The sequence below is a fragment of the Acanthochromis polyacanthus genome, chromosome 5 (genome assembly GCF_021347895.1).
Source record: "Acanthochromis polyacanthus isolate Apoly-LR-REF ecotype Palm Island chromosome 5, KAUST_Apoly_ChrSc, whole genome shotgun sequence".
NCBI classification, from domain to species: domain Eukaryota; kingdom Metazoa; phylum Chordata; class Actinopteri; family Pomacentridae; genus Acanthochromis; species Acanthochromis polyacanthus.
The window spans coordinates 13,030,582-13,058,109 of record NC_067117.1 but is presented as its reverse complement, the minus strand read 5'-3'; the positions used below and the strand labels follow the sequence as shown (position 1 = coordinate 13,058,109).

The 27,528-nt window shown below is 39.2% G+C and overlaps 1 protein-coding gene across 3 annotated transcripts; it reads left to right on the top strand.

Annotated features, from left to right (window-relative positions):
• The first annotated feature begins 3,552 nt into the window (after window positions 1-3,552).
• LOC127534091 (inter-alpha-trypsin inhibitor heavy chain H3-like) lies at window positions 3,553-26,909 on the top strand. Of its 3 annotated transcripts, XM_051948433.1 has the most exons (27): window positions 3,553-3,721; window positions 5,259-5,419; window positions 5,553-5,657; window positions 5,912-6,074; window positions 6,170-6,280; window positions 6,505-6,633; window positions 6,788-6,904; window positions 7,077-7,245; window positions 7,335-7,445; window positions 8,567-8,748; window positions 8,876-9,055; window positions 9,139-9,260; window positions 9,613-9,851; window positions 9,941-9,952; window positions 11,777-11,815; window positions 13,994-14,020; window positions 14,606-14,635; window positions 15,419-15,430; window positions 21,515-21,526; window positions 21,878-21,901; window positions 23,186-23,227; window positions 23,780-23,833; window positions 24,289-24,396; window positions 24,566-24,734; window positions 25,597-25,745; window positions 25,953-26,037; window positions 26,172-26,909. In XM_051948433.1, exons 1-27 carry the CDS (start codon window positions 3,650-3,652, stop codon window positions 26,284-26,286), a joined length of 2,739 nt encoding a protein of 912 aa, XP_051804393.1. In that variant the 5' UTR covers window positions 3,553-3,649; the 3' UTR covers window positions 26,287-26,909. The 3 variants fall into 3 exon arrangements, with proteins under 3 accessions (XP_051804393.1, XP_051804394.1, XP_051804395.1); XM_051948434.1 differs by lacking the exon at window positions 9,941-9,952; XM_051948435.1 differs by lacking the exon at window positions 23,186-23,227.
• The last annotated feature ends 619 nt before the right edge of the window (window positions 26,910-27,528 follow it).

Below are 27,528 nucleotides of genomic sequence, written 5' to 3'. Positions count from 1 at the left end.
CCTTCTTTCTCCTTTTTCCCATCATCACTCCCCATTTTCACCTCCCTACTTGTCTTGTTCCTCTGGCTCCCCGTGTCTGTTGTCTTCCCCTCCTGTCTCTCTCTCCCGGTCGCTCGCCCTCTGTCGACCTGCACACTGTCGGCTGATTGTTGCAGTCAATCAGCTCAACACATTTCACCTGGTCTCCTCCTCTGCTACTTAAGCTCTGCCCTTTCCCTCAGTCTTTGCTGGATCATTGTTGGACACACGTTGTCTTAGGCCTCATCCACACGAAGACAAAACGAGGTCTAAACGCATACGTTTCTTGTCGAATCTGCGTATCATCCACACGAAGATGGCGTTTTGGGGGTTTGTAAATGATCATTTTTGAAACCAGGTTCCAGAGGGGAAAGATTTTGAAACGCCATAGAGACAGCTCCGTGTTTACTGGCTATCCGCTACTTTTCAGATACGCTTGCGTCATAGTTTCGTATTTTCATTGACACGCATGCGCCACACGCAGCAATGAAGCGAGTGACCCTACTATTCCTGTTGCAGCAAAAATCTCCTTCTTCTCAATCACCACCGAGTTGAAGAAACAATTATCGAGGACACATTACGGCACTTTATTTACTTCCCAGCTTGGTCTCTGTTTACAACTTTTGCCGCAAGTGCGCATGCCCACTGTTTTTTCTTCTGTTTGCGTGTGTTTCCGTCATATTGTTAAAGCGCCCCTAGAGGTCTGCCATGTTTTACAGCGTTTCCATGCGTATCGAGTGCATTCATGTAGACGCACACATTTTCTGAGACGCCTTCGTCGTTATGGCAATCGTTTTTGAAACTGTTAAGCGTTTTGTCTTGGCGTGGATGGGGCCTTAGACACCGCTCCCGCGCTTTCCCTACAGGTTTGGACTGCATCAGTTTTATGGACTCGTCTGCTTTTTCCCCTTTGTGGATTTACCCTTTGGACTCAGTTGTTTGGATGGACCTCAGTTTGTTTTCACCCACAGTATTGGTTTCCCCATGTGTGAGTACTTTCCCTTAGTTCAGTTGTTTTTTTTCAGTTGCTTGGTTTTGCTTTGCGACCACAGTCCGGTTTTCGGTTTTGTTGTAGTTGAATAAACCCCTTTTTCTTTAACTCCTGTTGCCTGCCTGTTGTGTCTGTGCTTGGGTTCTAAATGCCCCATTTCCTAACATGTGCACAGGTTGATGTGGTCAGTTACAGGAAGACATTAAGAGAAACTGGCATTGAAACCATGGAGGGCTGAAGGACTCAACATATGAGTCAAAAACATAATCATCCCATACCTCTATTAATGCAATCTGTGGCTTTACATATTGTTGCCTTTGTGGTTTTTAAGAGATTACTGTGTGGTTGGTTGTTGTTTGATAAATGCTGATGATTTGACAATGTTGGAGGTACATGAAGAATGTGAATTACTGAGAAGCCACAACTGTTTGACATGTTAATTGTACAATGCATAGGTTTTCTAATTTATGTTTATTTGTCACTGGCCTCTCAATGTCCTGTGGCTCATATGGCACATCATATGTATTAAAGCTGACCTAATTCAAAGATCTCAAAAAAAATGTAATGCTTTAATTGTGTTAGTCAGTTACAGGCTGACTTCAAATTTAAATGCATATCTTGTACACTGTATACAGTTCCCTCAGAATAATTTTGAAATGCATCAGTGTTTTAATGTATTGTGGTATCTGATCTGTTACATGTATTACTTAATAAGTTAGTAGACTGGAATCTGTTTTGTTTGTTATAGTATTTGAAAGGAGATGCAGTGTTTGCTCTGGTGTCTCTGACCACAGATGGAACCTGCATTATATTCAACCCATGCCATGGGAATGTGTTCTCCTGTTTACAGAGCCCTGTTGGAGGTGTTTTTATGAGGGTTCTTCTGTCTAAAATACTGATTTAGGGATTCTTCAGCTGTTGTAGATAAGGGGGGTTTGTTTGGGGATACTCCTCACTTGTTTCCCATGTGTTAGACAATAAATAACCATATGTTGTACTCATTTACATGTTAAAACCTATAAAACCTGATTACTGGTCAGTGTCGGGAGGGATTCAATTGGCCGACTCCTTCCAGGCAGGTTCTGTCTGTACTGATGCTGCTCTTTCCTTTAATAAAATACTTTTAAAGAAAGTCAGTGTCACGGACGTCACTCCTTCACCTGCACATCACGGACACCAGAGAGAGAAACAACGACAGTATTCTTAAAACAAAACAGGAATGGTAAAAATCAGTGCAGTCAGAAACAGAGAGCTACCACGGACAAGTTGCTTAATGCAGTTTGTGATTACTGCAGACGAGCATTTATTTTGATCTTGTCCTGGTTTCACCATTTCATTTTGCTTTAAACATGCTTTGAACAATCAATATGGTAATCAGGCAAATTAGTTTTGCACTTTTACACTGTCTGGCGAGCCACATGAACACGACTTTTAAAATAATTTCTTGAAATAGATTTAGAAGAACTTATTGACCAATCTCCAGAAATGCTGAAAGATTAATTTCACATAATGCAACACAATAGCCAGGGATGGGAATCTTCCGCGGTGCGCTTCCGTGGACTTCCGCGTATTTCATTTCAAGTTTGAACACTTTATTGTTGCTAATACTCCCGCGAGATGGTAACGCCGTTAATGATAGCTTGTTAACGACGTTAACAACCTGTCGTTCGATTGTAAACGGCCCAGCAATTGGAAGTTGCAGCGCCGCCACGACCGCGCCGAACCACCACTTCCACCCCCCCCCCCTCCCGTTCTGCTGGAAACGGAACTTGTTATTCCCATCCCTGAATAGCTTCTTTGACATGATCAGAGTTGTTTTTCCAAACTTCAGAAGGCAGTTTCCATAGCAAGAGAAGACTCTACACAAGTCTTCACAGACCAAGTAGAACTCTTTGTAACAAGTAAACTGAACCTCGTTTGTAGCAGAGGTGGAGTGACCCTTTAAAATCATTCCATGTTTGCACAGTGACAATATTGTGGAAGTATTTGTCTTTAAGGCAGAATTTCCTGAGTGATGACATAGGCATTGTTTGAGAACATCTCCTATGCAGTTCTTTTCTTTGTGCTTTACCCAGTAACTTCTGTCTTTAATCTCTTTAATGCTTGCAATGAAAGCTTGATGTATGATTGCTTTTGCCTGCCGTATCACCTGTTTTTCCAGGACTTTCCTGACCTCATCAGATCGGTACTCTCTCAAAAAAGCTGTACATACTTGAAGACATAAATAATAAATTCATTTTTGCTTGACATCACACAGTGTTATAATTGTTTCATTAACAGCTCATGCACGACATGCAACGGCAAGTTGTCTCTTTATCGCTTTCATTTTAAGCTTTCCAACCAATGCTGAGCTATTCTTCAAATGCTGGTCTTTAAATGTCAACAGTAAAGCTCCCATTAGCAGCTGAACTTTTTGATAATACCTCGTTTTTCGGAGGGGAGTGGGTTTTTGTGTGTTTTTGCTGAATTTCCGATAAATCCCTCCTTTTGGGGGGAGTGCTTTAGTGTGTGTAAGTGTGCGTGGGCTGAAAGGGAGAAATAAGAGTTTGCCCCTATTATGTACACATTAATGCTGTCTTTGTTTGTTTGAGTTTAAAAGACAGCTTCAGCTGCCTGGGTTGCACTCTGGTGGGACGCATCATGGAGAGAACTGTGGTGCAGCTAACCCTCTTTGGGCTGCTGCTGGCTTTGGCTACCACACTACCAAACAAGGTAAGGTTGCAAAACTTCAGGGACAGAGCACAACACTGCAAGGACACTGACTCGATCGAACATGTCTATTTTTTAGCACCACAGTTTCATTTTCCCAGATTTTTCAGGTTTCACCTGATTTGTGCATGATTTTTATTTCTTTCTCTCTTTGTTTTGTCTCTGCATCTTTTGGTCAGTTGCAACACACTGAACTGTGTGTGTGTGTGTGTCCACGCTATCTCGGTGGGGACGAAAAATGAGGTCCCCACTGGGGGAAACAGTGTTTTCTTGGCCATGTTGTTACTGAAAAAAGTAAAAGTGCAAAAAAGTTTCTTTAGGGTTAGGCATTGTGTTGGTGTTGGTTAGGGTAAGGGTTAGGGGTTAGGTATGAATGGGAGTCAATGGTAAGTCCCCACGGGGATATAACAACCAGACGTTTGTGTGTGTGTGTGTGTGTGTGTGTGTGTATAAATTTGATTTATCTTGAAACATTCAGTTTTAAGATAAATCAAACTTTGGTGTTCACTTAGCTCTCAAAGCACTTACACAAAATAAAACACACATGCATTTAATCAGGAGCAACAGATTGTGGAAGGAAAATGAGCGTTAAACTATACAGAATTACGGATATATGTAAAAGAACATATGAAAACTTTGTTTATGACTGGTACAGGGTTGCATTTAGGGTTATAAAAGTAGTATTTAAAGTTAAGTGTTATGGCAAGTCTCAAAGAAATTTCTATAAAATGAAGAGATAGAATCATGAGTGTGTATGTGTTTTTATGCATATGTCCATATGAGGACCACAGATTTTGAGCCGTGCGGACACCAGTGGCAAGTGAGGACAATTTACTTTTTAAGGTTTCGGGTTTGGTTTACTTTTTGTTAGAGTTAGATTTGGGTCATGGTTGAGGTTTGGTATTGATCCGTGATGGTCAGGATGATGGAATGTCAGTGATTGTATTCACAGAGATAGAGGTACCAACAAAGAACCCACCAACATTTTGGGAACAAAGATTCCCATAAATCATGAAATTCTATGCTGAAAACATGGTTTAACATTTGGGTAGACGAGATTTAGGTTCTTGTTCAGGCTGGGTTAACTTAAGCCACTAGGGACTTGATTTTATTTGGTAAAAAGTCATCTGAACTTTATAACAAAAAAAATCATATTATATTAAGGTTTTAATGAAGCTTGGGTTAAGATATAATTATTGGAAGTTAACACCACAATGTCTTGCTAAGTGATATGTTGCTGAGACGGACATTAAAACAGTCACATTGTTGGATTCAAATCCCTTTTCGGCACAAATAACAGAGTGTAAATCTTTAGCTAATGAGTGTAAGTCTGATGTGTGTGCCATGAATGTGGGGATATTAGGACTGTGGACCTGCACAGCCAATGTGAAATGAAAACATTTTGTGAAAAAAAATAACACAAATGAGGTGTTTCTACCACTGCACCAATGAGAGCCTTTGGTCATCTGGTCATCAGCCAGTTTGATTAGTCAAGCTATTTGTTTGTTTTTTGTGAAACATGGCTTCTGTGTTTGCTCAGGATGACTGGGACATCTACAGCTTTCACATCAACTCTACAGTGACCGATCGCTATGCCACCACTGTCATCACAAGCCGTGTGGCCAATCGTATGGATGAGTCAAAGGAAATAGAATTCCACGTTAGGATTCCAAAGAATGCCTTCATCAGTAAATTCAGAATGTATGTAGAAAAAGAGAAGCTCTGTGGACATCTAGAGGCATTTTCAAATACAAACCTGTATATTAAAGAATCACAAGAAAAACACTGCAGGCAAATTGGGATTTTAAATAATGTCTTTCTTGGTCCTCTTCAGGTTTATAGATGGCCAGGCATATGATGGTATTGTGAAAGCTAAGGAGCAGGCTCAGAAGCAGTATACTGAAGCTGTATCTCGTGGCCAAAGCGCTGGAATTGTCAGGTATATGTAAACATGTTGTATTTGTCAACGAACCGTATGTGTTTTTCAGGATACGTCACACAAATTACTGAGGATGTTTAAATGACCACACAGATGTTTTCTTTTTTCTTGCACAATTTCATTTATCCAGGTCTCTATAATATTTCATCTGAAACAAGAAGAACAGCAAAATCACATTTTTCACAGTTCATGTCCTCACTATAGGCATATATGTTTGATGCAATTAAATGCAACTATTATTGTCTTTGCTTTAGCTCTGTAGGCAGGACCCTGGAAGAATTCAAGACTTCTGTCACTGTGGCTGCTCACCAAAAGGTCACCTTTGAACTCACATATGAGGAACTGATGAAACGTACCCTTGGGAAGTATGAGTTGCAAATCCATGCTCGACCGATGCAGCCTGTCAAAGACTTCAAGGTACCTCTCCTGTCCATGTATTTAGTGATCATCAAAGAAAGCCATGCTGGGATAATAGTGATTGTAACTGCTTATTTTAATGCACTTAATGTCAGGTTGATGTGCACATTCATGAGAAAGCTGGCATCAGTTTCATCAATGTGAAAGGAGGACTAAGCACCAAAGCCCTGGCTAATGCCATCACCAAAGAACAAGCAGACAAACAGGTAAAGCATGCAACGATTCTAGTTCTTGTTTTAGCTTATATTCAATTCAGCTGCTGTTTCATTATGGCTTGTATTAGCTAAATTAAACATGATGGTGGTGTCACTTATTGCGTTCACTGTTCATGTTAAAATGATGTCTGTTGATACTGTTCGCTGTACAATCTGTACAAACCACTGACTACTGTGTCTGGGAACATTAATTAGAATTTATTTTCTGTTTCCAGGCATGGGTGCATTTCTATCCAACAGAGGACCAACAGAAAACGTGTGACAGCTGCGGAGTGGATGGTATGAATGGAGATCTAGTTATTGTTTATGATGTAAACAGGGACACCACACTGGGAGACATCAAGGTAAAACAAGTGTTATTTTCCTGAAAGCGTTCTACTGTGAATTAGCGCTGTACAAACAAAAATATATAAGCTCACATGAATTGATTTGATATGTTTTCCTGTCATTTCAGTAACTTTCAGCCAGTCTAACTTCTTTCTTCTTATTCCCTTGAAGAAATCTGATGGGTACTTTGTTCATCACTTTGCTCCAACTGGTCTTTCCCGAATACCAAAAAATGTTGTCTTTCTTATTGATCAAAGTGGCTCAATGCATGGCAGAAAAATAGAGCAGGTACAGAATTTGAAGAGCATGTGTTTGGCACAGATTATCAACATCTCTCACAGATTAACGTTACAGCCAAGTACATGATTTCAGAATGAACACAAACTAACATGTAACATAACTATTATATTATTTCTGACTTGAATAATAATGTTATTGTGTTCATGCTGTTTTTGCCCAGACACGAATCGCATTAATCCACATCTTAAATGACCTGGCTGAAGATGACTACTTTGGTCTTATCACTTTTGATGGTAACATTATTCACTGGAAACAAGAACTTGTTCAGGCCAGCAGTGAAAATGTGGAGAGCGCCAAGAATTTTGCAAGGACAATAAGAGATAGAGGAGGTGAGATTTTTCAATCAATATTTTCATTTTGGAATATGAACATATGGAAGCAGAATGACAGTAATAAAACATATCTTGTTGCATTTCAGCCACAGACATTAACCAAGCAGTGTTGAAAGGAGCAAGTATGCTGAATGCACATCCAAGAGAAGGTTCAGCATCTATCCTTATACTTCTCACAGATGGAGATCCAACCTCAGGTTATAATAAAGCACACCTGCACACAAATGGGCACAAATACTTTTAGAAATGTAGACTGTCATAAAAATACCGATCACACATTTGGTTGCACTACATGTAACAGGAGCAATGGAGACGATTGTCATTTACATGCATAAAGTCTGCATGTGGGAGCTTGGGGTGGATGGTTGTGTCGACAAAACATTGGATTTACACTGGAGAACCTGCTGGATTTCTGTTTCAAAGCAATTATCAGCAATGCTTCTTTCAACCATTCCATTAACCATGACAATGAAGGACATCTTGACTTTTGTGTTTAACCCAAATCAAATCTTTGTCATAGTGCTGTCAAATCTTACAATATAAATTAAGTTTCCTTGAAATGTTGTATGAGATACTTAACAATAGTCAGTGTGTTATCTATGTATATGACAGTCAATATGCCTCTGATTTGGAGAAGCTGACAGAGGGACCAGCACAGAAACTAAAACATTAACTGACATAGACAGGGTCAGCAGCAAAACACATTTAACAGCGCTCGATTTAGATGGTCGCCAGGTCGCCACGAGCACCGGGAATCATGGCAGGTTGATGACATCATACAAAGTGGCTGCCTCCATGAAGAAAACATGATAGGCGGTTCAGCTCGATCGAGGGCTTTATTTCGATGGTCGCCAGGTCGCCATTTGCGACGTTTTTAGTCGCAAATGGTGACCTGGCGACCGTCTAAATCGAGCGCTGTTTAACCCATAAGAACCCAGACCCATTTTTCCTTGAAGGACTTAAGGAGTTAAGGTCAGACAAAAAGCTTTACAAGGAAGAGACTGGGGCACTCAAAGTGCTTGTTACACGGGTGTCACCGTGGGTTCTTATGGTTAAGAATATTTAAATCGCTTTACGTCAGACAGCCCTTCCTGACAATGAACTATCTGTATAGAAGGGTTTCATTAATTTATTTTTAAACAGTAGTTTATCAAAGGTTAGTATACTTCTGTGGGTTACATCAGAGGACAGAGACCAACTTCCTAGATATTCATGTATGCGTTCCAACACAAGCCATCATTTCTTCACTGATTTTTCAAATAGTTGTTTGAGTGTACTGTAGAAAGTGCTCAGATGACCATGTCTTGTGTCCTTGCAGGCGAGACAAATATTGAAGTGATACAGTCCAATGTCAGAAGGGCCATTGCAGATAAATTCCCACTCTACTGTCTTGGTTTTGGTTTTGACGTCAATTTTAAGTTCCTTGAGAAAATGTCACTACAGAACAATGGTGTGGCAAGACGAATTTATGAAGACTCTGACGCTGATTTGCAGCTGAAGGTATGTTCCTCACCTTATCAATAAACTTTTCACAATGCAATATTTTCCATTTCTACTGAAGAAATTAATGTTTGGCTGCTGTGTAAAAGTGAAACATTCATCTGGTGTGTATATTATATGTATGCAGGGTTTCTATGAAGAGGTAGCTACTCCTCTGTTGACAGACCTGACACTACTCTATGCTGGTGGAACCAATCTTACCCAGACTAACTTCAGCATGTATTATAATGGCTCTGAGATCGTGGTGGCTGGTCAGATCACTGACAATGACGTGGAAACTCTCACTCCACAAGTTGTGGCCATTTCGGTAAATCTTCATTCTTATTGCACCACAGTTGTAATGACTTTTGTGAAAGTTGTTGAAATTAAAGTTCTCTTGAATTTTGACAGGGGAATAGAAGGGTAACCTTTTCTGGCACAAACACCTCTGTGGAGTCGACTGGAACGGAGTCTGGTGGCCACATCCAGAGGGTTTGGGCCTACCTCACAGTTAAACAGCTTCTGGAGAAAGAGTAAGTGTGACATCTGCTGTCTTTTCTCTTTGTTCTTGTTGGCCAACCATTATTCATTATTTTTTTGTATTCAGTCAGTAATTTGTTGAGAATGTCAGACTTTTAAATGACTTTTTTTTCTGACTTGAGTTTAAAATCCAAAATTTTTTAATTTGAAACAGCCGTGTTTAGTTCCTGTTCATATATGCAGTATCCAGGGATAATAGTGAAAGATTTACTGGTCAAAATTGGTTGGATCTTCAATTTCACACAGAAGTAAATAAAAGTAGGCCTCTCATTTCTCTCTGATAATTGTTGTAAGTTGTGTCCATGTTTCAAAACACACATGACAACATAACAATTTATGGTACAGGCTGCAGTTATCTGGACCTGAGAAAGAGAAGGTGAAGAAAGATGCTTTGGAGTTGTCACTTCAGTATAGCTTTGTGACCCCACTCACATCCATGGTGGTCACCAAGCCTCCAGGGGAGAACACAGATGTGCTTCATAAACCCAAGGAAGGTGAAGCACCAGAGAGGCAGGCCAATACCAGGACTCCTCAATACCATTTTCGTCTTCACTCATCTCCGATACACCAGACACCAGGTTTTGGTGAGCAACATAAATGTAAACAAAACAAAGAAGTGCAGAATGAATGGCTCAGCATCTAATGTCTCCTTTTCAATATTCTCTCTAAACAGGGGTGATGCCAAGTAAGACACATTTGCATGATGTGATAGTGAAATTACAGTGCATGGATACAGAACTATAAGTTTGTGGTTTGTAAGTTTGTTTGCATTAACAAATTAGTGTGTGTGAAAACTGAGCATAAATATGTATGTGTGAAATGCAATTCATTTAATGAGCATAAAAACTTAAGCTGGGCTGCACAGTGGCGTAGTGGTTAGCACTTTGGCCTTGCAGCAAGAAGATCCCCAGTTCAAATCCCAGCCTGGGATCTTTCTGCATGGAGTTTGTATGTTCTCCCTGTGCATGCGTGGGTTTTCTCCGGGCACTCCGGCTTCCTCCCACAGTCCAAAAATATGCAGAGGTTAATTGATTAGTCTAAATTGCCCGTAGGTGTGAATGTGAGTGTGATTGTTTGTCTGTATATGTAGCCCTGCGACTGGCGACCTGTCCAGGGTGTCCCCTGCCTTCGCCTGAGTCAGTTGGGATAGGCTCCAATCCTCTGGGACCCTAGTGAGGATAAAGCGGTGTATAGAGAATGGATGGATGAAAAACTTGAGCTGAGGTTCAGAAGCAGGACCACACCTCAATCACTCCCCTTCCTGTCATACATACCACTTTCCCCTTCCCACTTGTTTGTTCTCGCCTCTCATGCTGCAAGGTGTCGACGTAAAGGAAAACCAGTTAAGTTCTTAAGGACAAACTATCTGTCTTAACCTAGCTGGCTACAACACGCCTGAGTGCAGATACCTGCACAGTCACTTCTGCAGCAGCGGTCAATCTTGACTGTCCTGCCCTCACAACCATTTTGTACCACATGTCATCAACTTCTTGCCATGATTCCTAGCACCTCGATGCCACTGTCACTAACTCTGACCCCTGCATCAACAACTCTCCGCTTTTACACACCAGGATGCCAGATTCTCAGTCAGTCTCAGTGCAGACACCAGCAGATTACCTGCTGGTTTCCTTCTGATTAAGCTTTTCCCTCCACACCGCATCAGCTCAACTGAGTGATCACCAGCATAACAATCCTTTGCATCCAATAAACAATTAAGCTTCAAATGGATGGTGTGGTCCTTGCTGGTGAATCAGCAATAGTTTACAAAGGAATGAACTGACTGAAATGATTAATTTGTTTTTTAAGTGAGAGCAAATAATTATTTAATGCTAAATTAATGCATCAATGAAACAATTTTTATTTCTATCATGCTGCAACAGTTTACAATACAATCCAGCACTAATGCAAGGTCATTTATCATTCTCTTTTCAGCAAATGTTAGGTTCCCAAATGTGAAAATAGATATTATATTTTGCATACAACTTGTGTGTGTGTGTGTGTATATATATATATATATATAGATATATCTATATATATATCTATCTATCTATATATATATATATATATATATATATATATACAGAGAGAGAGAGAGAGAGAGAGAGAGAGAGAGGCTTAAAGTTATGTAAATTTTCTCTCTGTATTTTCTCCATGTAATTTATTATGAACACAGACAGTCATCTGCAAAGACGCATCAGATAAATTTGAATCAAAGCCAGAAAGTTACATGAAAATAGATGTTCAATATTTCCAGAAGTTTAACTAATAGATTCTGAACCAAAATATGAATTTATATATTAAATGTTTTACCAGTTTATGCATTAATTCACACAGTCAGTTGAATGTTAAATTTCTAACCAAACCCTGTATGGATCAGCAAAACTTTCTGAGACATCTCTCTCTAAAACACACTTGAGGCCACACTTCAAGCCAATTTACAGGACATGATGTCCTTAGAGTAAATTTGTAGCTGTCATGACACTGTATTATTTCATCTTTGTCTTTTTAGGGGGAGGAGGCTATGGGAGAGGCTATGGTGTGGCTGCAGGTATGTCATATGGCTCATAGTTGCTCTATTATGATGTGTACACACGTGGACGAAATTGTTGGTACCCCTCAGTTAAAGAAGGAAAAACCCACAATTCTCACTGAAATCACTTGAAACTCACAAAAGTAACAATAAATAAAAATTTATTGAAAATTAAATAATCAAAAACAGCCATTACTTTTGAATTGTTGATTAACATAATTATTTAAAAAAACAAACTAATGAAACAGGCCTGGACAAAAATGATGGTACCTCTATAAAAGATTGAAAACTATTTGACCAGAGTGACATGATTATCTCAGGTGTGTCTGCCTATTTAAAGGGAGACAAGTAGTCACCCTACTGTTTGGTGAAAAGGTGTGTACCACACTGAACATGGACAACAGAAAGCGAAGGAGAGAATTGTCCCAGGACATCCGAAAAAAAATTATAGACAAACATCTTAAAGGTAAAGGCTATAAGACCATCTCTAAACAGCTTGAAGTTCCTGTGACAACAGTGGCTCATATTATTCAGAAGTTCAAGACCCACGGGACAGTAGCCAACCTCCCTGGACGTGGCCGCAAGAGGAAAATTGATGACAAATTGAAGAGACGGATCGTTGGAATTGTATCCAAAGAGCCCAGAGCAACCTCCAAAGAAATTAAAGGTGAACTCCAAGGCCAAGGTACATCAGTGTCAGATCGCACCATTCGTCGTTGTTTGAGCCAAAGTGGACTTCATGGGAGACGACCAAGGAGGACACCACTGCTGAAAAAAACTCATAGAAAAGCCAGACTGGAATTTGCAAAAATGCATGTTGACAAGCCACAAAGCTTCTGGGAGAATGTCCTTTGGACAGATGAGACCAAACTGGAGCTTTTTGGTAAGGCACATCAACTCTATGTTCATAGACTCAAAAACCAAGCATACGAAGAAAAGAACACTGTCCCTACGGTGAAACATGGAGGAGGCTCAGTAATGTTTTGGGGCTGCTTTGCTGCATCTGGCACAGGGTGTCTTGAAAGTGTGCAAGGTACGATGAAATCTGAAGACTATCAAGGCATTCTGGAGAGAAATGTGCTGCCTAGTGTCAGAAAGCTTGGTCTCAGTCGCAGGTCATGGGTCTTCCAACAGGACAACGATCCAAAACACACAGCCAAAAACACCCAAGAATGGCTGAGAGAAAAGCGTTGGACTATTCTAAAGTGGCCTTCTATGAGCCCAGATCTGAATCCCATTGAACATATGTGGAAGGAGCTGAAACATGCCATTTGGAGAAGACACCCATCAAACCTGAGACAACTGGAGCTGTTTGCTCATGAGGAGTGGGCCAAAATACCTGTTGACAGCTGCAGAACGCTCATTGACAAATACAGAAATCGTTTAATTGCAGTGATTGCCTCAAAAGGTTGTGCAACAAAATATTAAGTTATGGGTACCATCATTTTTGTCCAGCCCTATTTCATTAGTTTGTTTTTTTAAATAATTATGTTAATCAACAATTCAAAAGTGATGGCTGATTTTGATTATTTAATTTTCAATAAATTTTTATTTATTGTTTCTTTTGTGAGTTTCAAGTGATTTCAGTGAGAATTGTGGGTTTTTCCTTCTTTAACTGAGGGGTACCAACAATTTTGTCCACGTGTGTATGTAAAATGGATTTTACTGTTTATTGAGATAGACAATTACAGTGTAACAATGTACACATCAGAAAAGATGGATTTCTGGTGCTTGAGTAAAGGTTTCTTAGAGATAATAAAAAAAAAATCCAAGTTGGTAATATATATTTTTTTTAAAAACACAATTTGATGGATCAAAATTGCATGTCGGTATTTTCTCCATGTAAATTATTTTGAACACAGACAGTCATCTTCAAAGATGCATCAGATAAATTTGAATCAAAGCCAGAAAGTTACATGAAAATAAATGTTCAATATTTCCAGAAGTTTAGCTAATAGATGCCGAACCAAAATATGAATTTATATATTAAATGTTTTACCAGTTTATGCATTAATTCACACAGTCAGTTGAATGTTAAATTTCTAACCAAACCCTGTATGGATCAGCAAAACTTTGAGACATCTCTCTCTAAAACACACTTGAGGCCACACTTCAAGCCAATTTACAGGACATGATGTCCTTAGAGTAAATTTTTAGCTGTCATGACACTGTATTATTTCATCTTTGTCTTTTTAGGGGGAGGAGGCTATGGTGTGGCTGCAGGTATGTCATACGGCTCATAGTTGCTCTATTATGATGTGTATGTAAAATGTATTTTACTGTTTATTGAGAGAAACAATTACAGTGTAACAATGTACACATCAGAAAACGTGGATTTCTGCTGCTTGAGTAGAAGTTTCTTAGAGATAATAAAAAAAAATCCAAATTGGTAATATATTTTTTTAAAAAACACATCGTGATGGATCAAAATTGCATGTCAGTATTTTCTCCATGTAAATTATTTTGAACACAGACAGTCATCTTCAAAGATGCATCAGATAAATTTAAATCAACGCCAGAAAGTTACATGAAAATAAATGTTCAATCTTTCCAGAATTTTAGCTAATTGATCCCTGACCAAAACTACTAATTTATATATTAAATGTTTTGCCAGTTTATGCATTAATTCACACAGTCAGTTGAATGTTTACTTTCTAATCAAAACCTGCATGGATCAGCAAAAAGTCTGGCTCAGGTGTGTCTCTCTAGAACACACTTGAGAGGCTTCAAGCTAATTTACAGGACATGATGTCCTCAGAGCAAATTTGTCGCTGTAATGACACTATTATATCATCTCTGTCTTTTTAGGGGGACCACCTGGCAATCCTTGGATTCCAGGTATGAAATATGGCACAAAGTTGCTCTGTTTTGATGCATATGTAAAATGTATTTTACTGTTTATTGAGATAAACAATAACAATATAACAATGTACACATCAGAAAACATGGATTTCTGGTGCTTGAGTAAAAGTTTCTTAGAGTTTTTTTTAATGTATTTTATTTTGAAAAGTTTCTTAGAGTTAATGACAAGAAAAAACTCCAAATCTGTAGATATCGTCATGTCATATATTTTAAAAAACACACAATTTGATGGATCAAAATTGCATGCCGATGTTTTCTGGTTTGTAATAACTACTTAAAATCAAGTGAGTTAATCCTCCAAGTCAGTTCCTCGATAGAATCTGTATATTCATTTATATAGAAAACACACTTTCACTGACTGCAGTATCTCTTGTTAAAATCCAATCTGCTCTCGAGCTTTATTTGATATCAGTTCTCCTTAAATTATATTGTAAATTATACCAACATGTGAACATCATATGCTCTCTGCAGGATTATAAAAGCCGTTTGAGTCTGATTTGAATCAATTATAATATCTTCTAGACTGCTCTCATTTCCATGAATGAATGCAAATTAAAAGTTTACACTTCTGAGCAAGAAGAATTTGAAAAAATCATGACAAAGAGTTTCTATTCATTTAATCTCCATGTCATCCATTTAATGACAAAGTTTGAGGAGCAATCCAAGAACTGTTCTAATATCAATGTGACCAAAACAAAGATAATACAGAATGAACAGTTCAGCATCTAACATCTCTTTTTCAACATTCTCTCTCAACAGTGCAGATGCCAGGTAAGACACATTTACATGATGTGACAATAAAATTACAATATATGGATACAGGTTTTTGGTTTATAAGTTTGTTTGCATTAATAAGTTAGTGTGGGTGAAAAGTGGACAAAATTATGTATGTGTGAAATTCAGTTTGTTAATCAACAATAATTTTCAAATGAATGAACTGACAGAATTGAATAATTTGTTTTTCACAAGTTAGAACAAATAATTATTTTAGATTAAATGAATGCAATAATGAAGCAATTCTTACTTGTATCATGCTGCAACAGTTTACAATACAGTTTATCACCAATGCAAGGTCATTTATTATTCTCTTTTCAGCAAGTGTTGTGTTGCCAGATATGTCAGGAGATATTGTATTTTGCACACAACTTACAGCATACATGCAGCATTGTCATTATATTCTAATTCTGCACAGTATAAATATATATGTGTGTGTGTTGTTTCATTGTGCTTAAAGGGGTGGAAACTATGGTTATTTAAAAGATGAAATGACATTTATACATCTTTTCTGTCTGCACTATTTTTCCTATGTAAATTATTATGAACACAGACAGTCATCTTCAAAGATGCATCAGATAAATTTGAATCAAAGCCAGAAAGTTACATGAAAATAAATGTTCAATCTTTCCACAGTTTTGACTAATTGATACCTGACCAAAACTACTAATTTATGTATTAAATGTTTTGCCAGTTCTTGCATGAATTACACAGTCAGTTGAATGTTTATTTTCTAATCAAAACAAAGGCATGGATCAGCAAAAAATCTGGCTCAGGTGTGTCTCTCTAAAACACATTTGAGAGGCTACAAGCTAATTTACATAACATGATGTTCTCAGAGTAAAGTTGTAACTGCAATGACGGCACTATATCGTCTTTTTCTTTTAAGAGGGAAGGGTTGACCCTCCTCAGGGCAGAGTCCTGCACGGGTCCAATTTTCAAGATCCGTCCCGCCCCGACCCGGGGACGTACAAACCCGCAACCGAACCGCAAACCCGCGCATCAGCCCGATTAGTACCGCGACCCGATTCGACCCGTTGAAACACGACCCGCAGCCCGACCCGTAACCCGTATTTAAAATAATCATTTTGGGTCATATTGTCTGAATACTGAACAGCATATCGCCACAGTTAAGGTGCCAGTGAGTAAACAACGCACCTGAATGAAGCAGCTCTTCCAATAAAAGCCTGACTTCAGTCATGAATCATCAACCCTGCGTGTTCTTCTCCCATACAACTGTAAAACTACTCGTTTGTTATGTTTAATGCTTTTAAACTTTTAATCTCTTCGAGGGAACTTTACGTGTGTAATAGTAGACTTACTTTCTGTCTAGACTTGAGCAGCGTTCAGCAGTTACGAGCCGTGACATGTTTTCGAATCCATCGAGGAGAAAAGTAATCCATCAGTGAAACACTGTGTAATATTTGAACACTTCAGGAACATTACAAAGTGATAGTTGTACGTTTTATCCACTTATTTCTCAAATATCTAAATAGCTATTAACTGTTTTGGAAGTGGCGCTTGTTAGACGGTGGCAGACCGTTTGATGCTCTCGTCCAATCACAAATTGTGTTATTAGATGGTGAAACGCGTTTCAACAGCTGAGCCAATGACTGTCGCAAAATAGCGGAAGCCTCAGAGAGTAAATAATGACCAAGATAGTTTTCTGTAGTTTGCTCAACTGAAAAGATTCGTTTTAGCTCAATTATAAAGCCATCTATTTTAACAATCGTATACAAAAACAAAAATTCAGAACTGAATGAATGCATCACATCAATTTATTTAAGGCAGTATGGGCTACTGACAAAATACTGTTTTTTAACTGCCCTTATGGACAATAAAAGTCAAATTTTAAGTCCAGCTCAAAAATTAAAACAAAAGAGGTAAACAAAAAGCACATCTCTGTGTCATTACAGCCAGGCTGGCTAATACAAAAATAAATCAGTGCAAGTAAACCAGTACAGTGACACAACACATAAAATACTGTACATAAACTGAGGTAGATCTGGTTCATGCCACAAAACTGTGACTTGTAGGCACCTGAAAAATATTCCACTTTGAGAATTTTCAGACCAGATATTCCAATATTCAAACAAATTAACAGTCTTAACATTCTCAGTAACATCTCTATAGCCACTGTTATACTGCAACATATTAGAACCTAAAGTGACTGGCCAATAGATTGCCTGAGAGGAAAATAGCATGGATTAATAAACAAATATAGACCCAAAGGTGAACATTCTGGCAGGAAAGTAACTAATCCACCACTGTAAACATCAAAACACATGTGCAAGAAAAAAGATAAACCAAATGTAAAAAATACTCTTTTTTTTAATTTTTATTTTTTTAGTGGCAACCATGGCATGAGTGAGAGTAGGATGCACTGCAGCCAACAAACTAAATGCAGTGTTGCAGTCAACATCCTTGCCACTTTGAAGCAAACTTGCGACTCAGTGTCTCTTTAAATTGCTATGCAGAAAAAGAATGTCATCCACTGTCCCTGGTTTCAACTGGCTTCTGCGCTCTTGGATCACAAATCCAGCTGTGGAAAAGTCTCGCTCACTTGCTGCACTTGAAGCTGGAATTGACAAGATCGAACAAGCAATGTGTGCCAAATCATGGGAAGACTGATGCATGCTCCTTCCACCAGTTGAGAATGTCGAAATTATCCGCCTTCTTTGTCTTGAAGTTGATGTATTTGGTCACTTCATCCTGGGTGCTGGAATCATCGCTAGAAGTAGAATCTTCGACATCAGATAATGCCTCCATCCTTGCTCGGGATTTCTTCTCAGGTGGTGGGACACAAGCAGTGACACAGTGTTCAGGTGATCCACGCTTGTCTTTTAAGTCTAAAGTGGTGTAATAGAGGGAGCAATATTATGGCTATGCAACTTTATAATACTCAGGACAAAACAAAGACAAATGAAAAAAAAACATGAAAATCCAAAGTGATACATACGTAATATATACAAATTAGGCTACTAGTATACACACATACATAAATACACTGTGAAAAATACATTGTGTTAACTTAATTTTCACCTTTAAGAAGACGTCGCACTTCGTGGTGCACTGTTGCCACTTCATCTTCATCTACAAGAAGTTTAAGACTTTTCAGCTTTGGATGCAGAAACATGACCAGCTTATGCAGGAGGTGGACCTCGTACTTGTCGAGCAGGATTTTGAGGCATTTTCCCTTCAGAGAGGAAAATGTTTGGTTATCAGTGGAGGATGGTTGCAGGTGGCGTTTCAGGCGGTCAAACCACACAGCAGTGAGGTGAAGGGATGGAGTTTTGGATGCCTCCAGTGCCTTGGTAGCCTCCTTGAACTTCTCAAGAAACATCACCATTGGACGCAATGTTTCTTCAGGCAAGTCATTAAGACGACCCTCTTCCCCTCTTTCCAGCAGCAAGGAACGAACGTCCTCATACTGACAGCTGATCGACTCCAGCATTGTATGGATTGAATTCCAGCGCGTTTCCACTGATGCCTTCAGTGTTTTTTTCAGCCGCGTCTGAAAGACTTGTGTGCTTAAAGTAGGTCACCAGTGACTTTGCTCCATTGATAAGTGCAGAAACCTCCTCTCCAAACACATCCCCCTCGTCTGGTTTCCCAATGGTAGTGTACAGTACAGTGTTTAGCGCATGTGCAGCACAGCTTAGTCTTGTGACTGTGCGAAGGGCTGCCACTATGTTTGAACCCCTGTCTTAATGTACACAAGTTTGGAGAAGAACTCCTCAATGTTGTATCTTCTCAGGGCTTGGATGACTGCTGGTTTGATGTTTTCAGCTGTTTTACGTAGCGTACTGTCCCATTCCGACGTAGAAAGCACTCGTTCCACCAGCTCCCAGTTGCTGTTGTTGGTGTAGTGTGTGACAGATGTAGCCTATTTTTCTATAGTCATCAGTCCACATGTCCAAAGTGACTGCTCCGTTAAACTCACTTAACTGTTCTGTCAGCTCAGGAATGATGCTTTGGCGAATTTCTTCAGCACATTTACTCACTCTGCGAGATACAGTTGTTGGATCTGGTAACAGCTGCGTTGCATCGACACGGCCAGCCCGCACACCAACGTCGATTAGTCCCTGTGCTAATTCCGTGAAGCCGTCCCCACACACCGTTTCCAAAGATCTGATGTCCCTGCATACAAACTTTACTGCTAGTTTTGTAACAGTCTCTTTGTCTTGCTTTCTTGGTGCTTTAAGTTCACCTTTTTTTGTGAAGAAGTGATCGATTGGTTTTGCAGCAGCGGCATTTCCAGAGCAGCTCGACTCCGAGTGTTTCTTCAATGATGAAGTTCCCACTTTGCGGCTATCGTAAGACAACACTTTACTGCACTTTTACAGGCAGTGAACCCAGTGACTTGATTATTTTCTTCATCTATGATAACACCAAAATGCTTCCAAACTTTAGACTTAGCTCTCGAGGATGAATTTTCGGCTAATTTGTACTCTCCGCTCTGCAGCTTTACTCTCACGTCCCCCGCAGGCGTAAACTAACCGTGACGTCACCCGTTGGTTTCAACGCTGAGAAAATGAAGCCCGGATTTTGCTACTTCCTGGTCACCGTTTTGGATTTTTTTGGAGCCAGTGACGTAAAAAGCGTCATCAAACAGACTGGACCGGAGAGCAACTAGGGGCAGGATTGGCTGAGGACTCTCTTATCCCGCCCACATTTTACCGCAGAGGCTTCTGTTGCTGTCTATCAAGTATAGCCATGCCCCCTGGCTCCGCCAACTTGAACGATTTATTTAAAATTCAGTATTGATTTATTTTAAGATCGGCCACCTGATTTCTCATTTTGACCATGAAAACTAACAGGAAAAAAATCCTGAGCTGCAGAAAATCATTCTATCAAATTTTATTTTTTCCAAAAATGAATTGGGGTCTATGGAACAAAGGCTTTTTGGAGCCAACCCTAGCGGACGGCGTGATATTGCAAGTTTTTGACACTTCCGGGTTGGCTTCAATTCTGGAGCCAGATGCTACGTCCACTATAGATACAGTCTATGGTCCCCCGGCATTTTTGTTGTTTTGGTAACCCGGAAATGGATGCAGAAGAGACGCGGTGCCAGCTGCAGTCGCAGCAGATGGATCACGTCACAGCTTTACAAACAACTTCCAACTTAAGTTTTTATTTTATTTATTTATTATTATTGTATATTGATTCTCATGAGTCAATCTACAACCCGCGACCCCACCCGCAAGCTATTTTTCCCATCCAGATCCGAACCCAAGAAAAAAAAGTTTTTAAAAAACATCCGCAAATCAGCTGTTTTTGCGGGTACCCATTGGGTACCCACGGGTACCCGACCCAGTGCAGGACTCTGCCTCAGGGTGCAGGTATGTCATACAGCTCATAGTTGCTCTATTGTGATGCATATGTAAAATGTATTTTAGTATTTATTGAGATAAAGAATAACAATGTAACAATGTACGTATCAGAAAACGTGGATTTCTGGTGCTTGAGTGAAAGTTTCTTAAAGTTAATGACAAGAAAAGACTCCAAATCTGTAGATATCGTCCTGTCATATATTTTTTAAAAACACGATTTGATGGATCAAAATTGCATGTTGATGTTTTCTGGTTTTTAATAACTTCTATAAATCAAGTGAGTTAATCTTCTGGTTCCTAGATAGAATTTATATAATAATTTATAACTAAAACACACATTCACTGACTGCAGTATCTCTTGTTAAAATCCAATCTGCTCTCTGTCTTTATTTGATATCAGTTCTCCTTAAATTATATTGTAAGTTATACCAACATTTGAACATCATATGCTCTCTGCAGGATTATAAAAGCCTTTTGAGTCTGATTTGAATCAATTAAAATATCTTCTAGACTGCTCTGCTTTCCATGAATGAATGCAAATCAAAAGTTTACACTTCTGAGCAACAAGAATTTGAAAAAAATCATGATAAAGAGTTTCTATTCATTTAATCTCCATGTCATCCATTTAATGACAAAGTTTGAGAAGCAATCCAAGAACTGTTCTAATATCAATGTGACCAAAACAAAGATAATACAGAATGACCAGTTCAGCATCTAATATCTCTTTTTCAACATTCTCTCTCAACAGGGATGATACCAGGTAAGACACATTTACATGATGTGACAATGAAATTAAATTATATGGATACAGAACTATAAGTTTGTGGTTTATAAGTTTGTTTGCATTAATAAGTTAGTGTGGGTGAAAAGTGGACAAAATTATCTATGTGTGAAATGTAATTTGTTAATCAACAATAATTTGAAACTGAATGAAGTGACGGAACTGAATTTTTTTTCCACAGATGAGAACAAATAATCATTTAACATTGAAGTCATGCATTAATGAAGCAATTATAACTTCTCAGAGACTCACCTGTGATACTGTAATCTAATGAACAAGTGATGAATATTTCTTACACTATCTAAATTTTATGTTTATCTTCCCACTCAGGTTTTGTCATGGACGTCTATGAGGGTATGGCATGAACACACATCTGCACTGTTCTGATATGACAATATTTATGAGCCACAACATTAAGATCACACCTGCCCAACATGCTGTTCGTTCTGTGCGTGCCACCAAAAAAGCTCCACCTGCCAAAGCATTGATTCTGCACAGCCTCTGAAGAGGTCCTGTGATTTCTGTTAGCAGAGAGCTCTTTACGTCCTGAACTCCACAAAACGGAGCTGTCACTGATCACACTTGTTAAAGTATAAACATAATTAATGTTTAGTGTTGCCAGGGTCAGTGGATCAGTGGTTAGCACCGTCACCTCGCAACTACAAGATCCCCAGTTTGCATCCCAGCCTGGGACTGGATCTTTCTGCATGGAGTTTGCATGTTCTAACTGTTCACGTGTGGGTTTTCTCTGGGTTCTACAGCTTCCTCCCACAGTCCAAAAACATGCTGAGGTTCATTAGTGAATTTGGATCCAAATCTACAAGGGGAGATAAATGGTGTTAAGTGCAGTATAAACAGTATAAATGCTATGAATAGCATCAACTGTATGAACAGCATAGACAGTATGGACAGTGTAAGCAGCATTAATGCTATACATGCAGTGTACATACAGGATTAGCAGTATGAGTATAAATAGTAATAATAAATTGTATGAACAACAACAGATGGAGCATACATGCAGCATATGCACAGTATGAAGTCCAGGGTGAACAGGGATGGGGGAGGGGTGTTGGGATGTTGGGGCTGTCACTGTAGTGCAGAGTTCAGTAGAATGACAGCTGAGGGAAAGAAGCTGTTTATGAACACCTGCAATGACTGCGGTGACTAAGCTCTCACCTGTTTTCATGACGTCTACTTTTGAATGCAGGCGGTAAACTGAAATGTGGCTGAAGGTGAGGAGTTCAAAGTGTGGAAGAAACTCGATTGAATTACAAATTAGATTTCCAATTACTAGACACATTAAAGCCTCCATTCTTCTTTCAACCATTCAAATAAAACTGTTTTTTTTTTAACCAATAATAACATAAATGTCTTGCGATTTTTAAAGATTTTTTTTCAAAATTACAAAAATTATAGTTGCATTTTTCTGAGAATTGTTTCTATAAAAGAAACTTCTTCATGCAGAATATATCTGTAATACTGATAACACTGCAGTGACACAAAATGTAAAAAGTATTTAAAGATATACATTTATTTAGAAATGCCTTCAACAGTCATCTTTAGATATGATTGTTTAAGGCACTTCTAAATAAACATAAATTCTTATGTTTTACTGTTTGTGTTTTTTGTTTTTTTAAGGTCGTGCCGGCAGTGGGCATCAAAAACTAAAACTTAAGAGACGTAAACATAATCTTTTTCTGTGTTTGTTGTGAGCTGTCCTTCTACATCTGTAATTTTGGCACTGACCATCCACATTCATGTCATAAGGAAGTGGACAGTTCTCTGAATCTGTCCTTCTAATATTTGAAGAAATTATTAGAAATTACCTACATTTACATCACAACACAAGCTGTGAAAGCTAATTAATTATATTTTAATTACTTTTAACTTTAATTTGTCAGCCAACTGATTCAGATATACTAAAGAATTTGTGTATTTTTGTTGGACAGTCACTAAAAGTGGCAGTCACATGAATAAGATGTTCCTTCACAGAAAATTTTTAACTACAGACACAAATAGGTCTAAACGCATGTGCACAAATTTCAGCAACAAAAATGATTTAAAGTACAAATATATTTCTAAAGGTGATGAGGCAGATGAGGAATGAAATAACATTTAGTTTTTTTGTTTTGAAGTTGGGGATAGGAATCAGAACATGGATGCTCTATAAATATCTGTTAAAGCTCTGTGATATCAGAGTATGTAACTGGCTTCCTATAAATCTATTTACAGCACCTGTTCAGCGTCCTCGTCCTACCTTCGTGTCAACAGCAGCAGCAACTTCTGGTACACTATTGAATAACTGATTTGTACAGTTTATATATACTGGTTTGTATAGAGTATTTGTAATTCTGTTTCACACAAGAGCACAGACACAGAGGGAGGTACAGATTTAGTTAACACACAACACACACATTTGAAACAAGTGAATTTGGTCCAAACAACACGCAAAAAAAATATGTACAATATATGTTTTGTCAATATTTGAATAAAGTAGTTAGAAAATATATTTATATTCCAACTTTTTATGACAGGTATGCACCATAATTAGGACATTCCTGTGTGTATGTAATCTCTGAACTACGATAATTTGGTCCATAAACGTTCAAAGCTGAGACTAGAATGAACAGATGAACTTCAAACATGCTACAATTCAGCTGTACTTTAGTAAATTGATGTTGCATGTGAAAGCTGTTAATTTTCCATCTGCTGTGTAACTCTGTGTGTCTCCATATCTTCAGCCCCTCTTTTGCACAGATTTTTGCTGAAATCTGACAGTGCATCTCCTCCACTATGCTTTGATGTCAACGGAGCTGCTCTCCTTAAACTGCTGCACCACCCCAGCAGAGGTCAGTAATGTTCCTCCTCATTATCCTCCCTCACAGTCTTTATCTGCTCAGTCAACAAAACCCTGTTATTTAGTATGTTGTCCTCAGTGTGTCATAGACAGTGATTTCTATCTTTATCTGCCTAGTCTGTAGTGTGGTATTGAGCGGTATGTGGTCTGTTTTATTCCAGAGCTGTATGTGAACGGTGAGCTTGACTCAGTAACAAATGGGGGCTTCAAAAAGATTGTCGTCCACTTCACTGCTGATCAGCATGTTGAAGTTACCACCACAGGAGTCACTGTGCGAGTGGGGCAGAATGTAACACACCACACTGGACAGGATCCCATCGCAGTCGGAAGGTGAATTTGCATTGTAATGGTCTGGAATTACACAGTGATGAATCTGTACAGATGTGTGGTTGATTCTCACATCAGCAACAGCTTGACATGTTAATAAATCTAATTATTTATTATCTCATCAGTAGTTACATGAGAGAATTGATTTTTACTATGATGTTTGGTGCAGTTCAGCATAGTTTACATTTCAGTATTTGAAGTTTGCCAAGAAATGTTCTGAGACCTCACCCCTGAAAAACAGCAATTTGCTGTTTTTACATTTAGGTTTCTGTGCTGATTAAATGCGTATGGCTTTTATTAGTGCGTTGAAATGTCCTGGTGGACAGATTTTGTTACTTCTGAACTGAACAACACTATAGCTGCTATCTTTGGTCTCTGCTCTTTAATCAAAACCAAGCTTTGTGGCTGCAGGTTAGAGATTCATGATGTAAAGACATGAGAATAGTATCAATGTCTTGAAAACCTCAGAAAGAAATTAAAGTGGACCTCTAAAAATTTGAGGATTTTGGTTTTAAACAAGTGTCACTCTCACAAATGAGGCACTGAAAGCACAGATTGGTTATTTGTACAAAAAACACTCTTCAGCCTTCAAAAAGACAGGGCCCGACTTAAACTATTTATGATGCAGAATTTTTATCATTCGTAATTTTAAATTTTGAAACTGATGCTTACAGTCAAGCTCCTGTACAGCGATAATGCACTCAAACTGCTGATTTTAAATATGTTAGATGATAAAAACTCTAGTTTGATTGGTTGTCTGATTGTATTCAAATGTTTAGGCCCACATTAGCTTCTAACCTCTTCAAACTGACAGTAGAGCCATCTGAGTGATCAGGACGTTAAAAGAAGCTTCATGTTCTTCTAGTATGACAGTGATTCGGCGGGACAAGGAAATCGATGTTGCAGCTGCAGATGCTCGCCTGGTCATTTTAGTTCATCAGAAGAATGGCAAAGAATTGCTTTGGCCAGTTTTGAGACAGAAGCCGTCAGCCACCAACATGGAGGGAATTTTAGGTGGGTGAAAAGACTCAGTGAGTCTGTGAGTATGTCTTTGTGTGGCTTGGAAAACTGCTGCATTGGCTAGTGTGATTTAATATCAGCTACACTATATATTGCATGTGATGTTTGCACCCAGCTGCAGAAAAAATCACATAAATGAGGCAACCATTCTGTGGTTTGTTCCTTTAAGTCTTGCTTTATTGTTTGATTCTGTGTGTGCAGCTCTATTGCCAGCAGTTTATGAGGAGGTGCAGCAAGCTTCCCTCACAAAACTGAAGATCAAAGACCAGGAGATTTCTGCCACCAGGTACATTTACCTCCTTTGAGTTGTTATGTTTAAAAGATTTTTTTTTTTTGCCACAAAAAAGAAAGCTGTTTAAGAGTGCTACTGTTACTCCACTACATAAAAATACGTCACAAATTGTTGTCTCTCTTTTGTAGTGCCACTGCGGTTGACTATGGTGTTGTGTTTCCTCTGACAATGAACTGCTGGCTCATGTCTGCTGAGTCCGCCCTGCAGAGACGCCTGGATGACTTCTTTGTTGCGCAACTTTAACTGGTGACCATGTTGAAGAATTTGAAAATATTTCACGCAAAAGAAAATGAAGGCAATTAATACTTAGGAATTAAGGAAAATCAGTACCTAAACTTTCAGCTTGTAACTAGCATTGAGAAAGTAAAGCATCCTACATCTTGGATTGTCTGATATGAAGTTAATTGTTCTGCAGAAAAAACTGAATTACATGGCATCCACTTATCTTCCATAATGATCTGAACCTTCAGCCACTGGGCATTGGTTATCACTTTGCTTTGTAGTATCTGATCTGAGATATATGTTGAGATATATGTTGCTTATTAGAATAGATGTGTTTTTTTGCTGAAGGAAGTCATTTCTGTGATTAGATTGGGGATCATTATGTCCAGGTAAAGATAATTGTTCTTTGGGGCTCGAATGAGACTTTGGGTGTCTTAATGATAGGGGGTTGTTCTGCAGGGTCTTGTTCCATGACCAGATGTCTTTTAATTAGGAAACATATATTGTGACCTCATACTTGTCCAAAACATATAAATATGATCTCAGATTGCTGTTCGGGGAGATTCATTTGGCCGGATTCTCCCAGACAGTCTCTCTGTCTGATCGATGCTGTTCTTCCTTATAATAAACTCATTATTAAGCAAGTCAGTGTCAACGGACGTTTCTTCTCCGCCTGCACATCACGGACATCAGAGAAACTACGACAGCTTCAAGTTTATTACTAGTAATATTAATAATCCTTTTTAATGTGGACTTTTTTGATTTCTCCTTTGGGTGGTTGTCCCTCTCTGTAATATGTGAAAGTGTGACGGAGCAGTGGTGAACGCAAGCGGAGAACACACAGGAGCACAGCACTGGTGGTGTGGGTGGCAGCAGAGAATGGCTATGGTGGTCTGGAGAATGTCTGGGGGGGCAGCTGGTCCACTGAGTGAGGCTGGGTGGAATCCAAAGGCAGGCCGGGGAGAGTCTGAGAGGTGGTGAGATGGCAAGGCTGGGGGAAATCCAGAGAGGAGGGGTCAGGGTAATCCTGGACGCAGGGCGCCCACCCCGCAGCGCCCCCGAGACCCCACCCACCCCAGGACAGCACCAGGCCTGGACGGAGGCCCCCAGCCAGCAGAAACTGGACTCCAGTGGCGGCACGCAGGCCAGGATGAGCCTGTGCCCAGATGAGCCAGAGCCACCCCCCAGAGAGATCACCCAGCCCCCAGGCCAGACCCCCCGGCCGCAGGGGGCCACAGGCCCCCCCCAGGAGAGGGAGAGGAG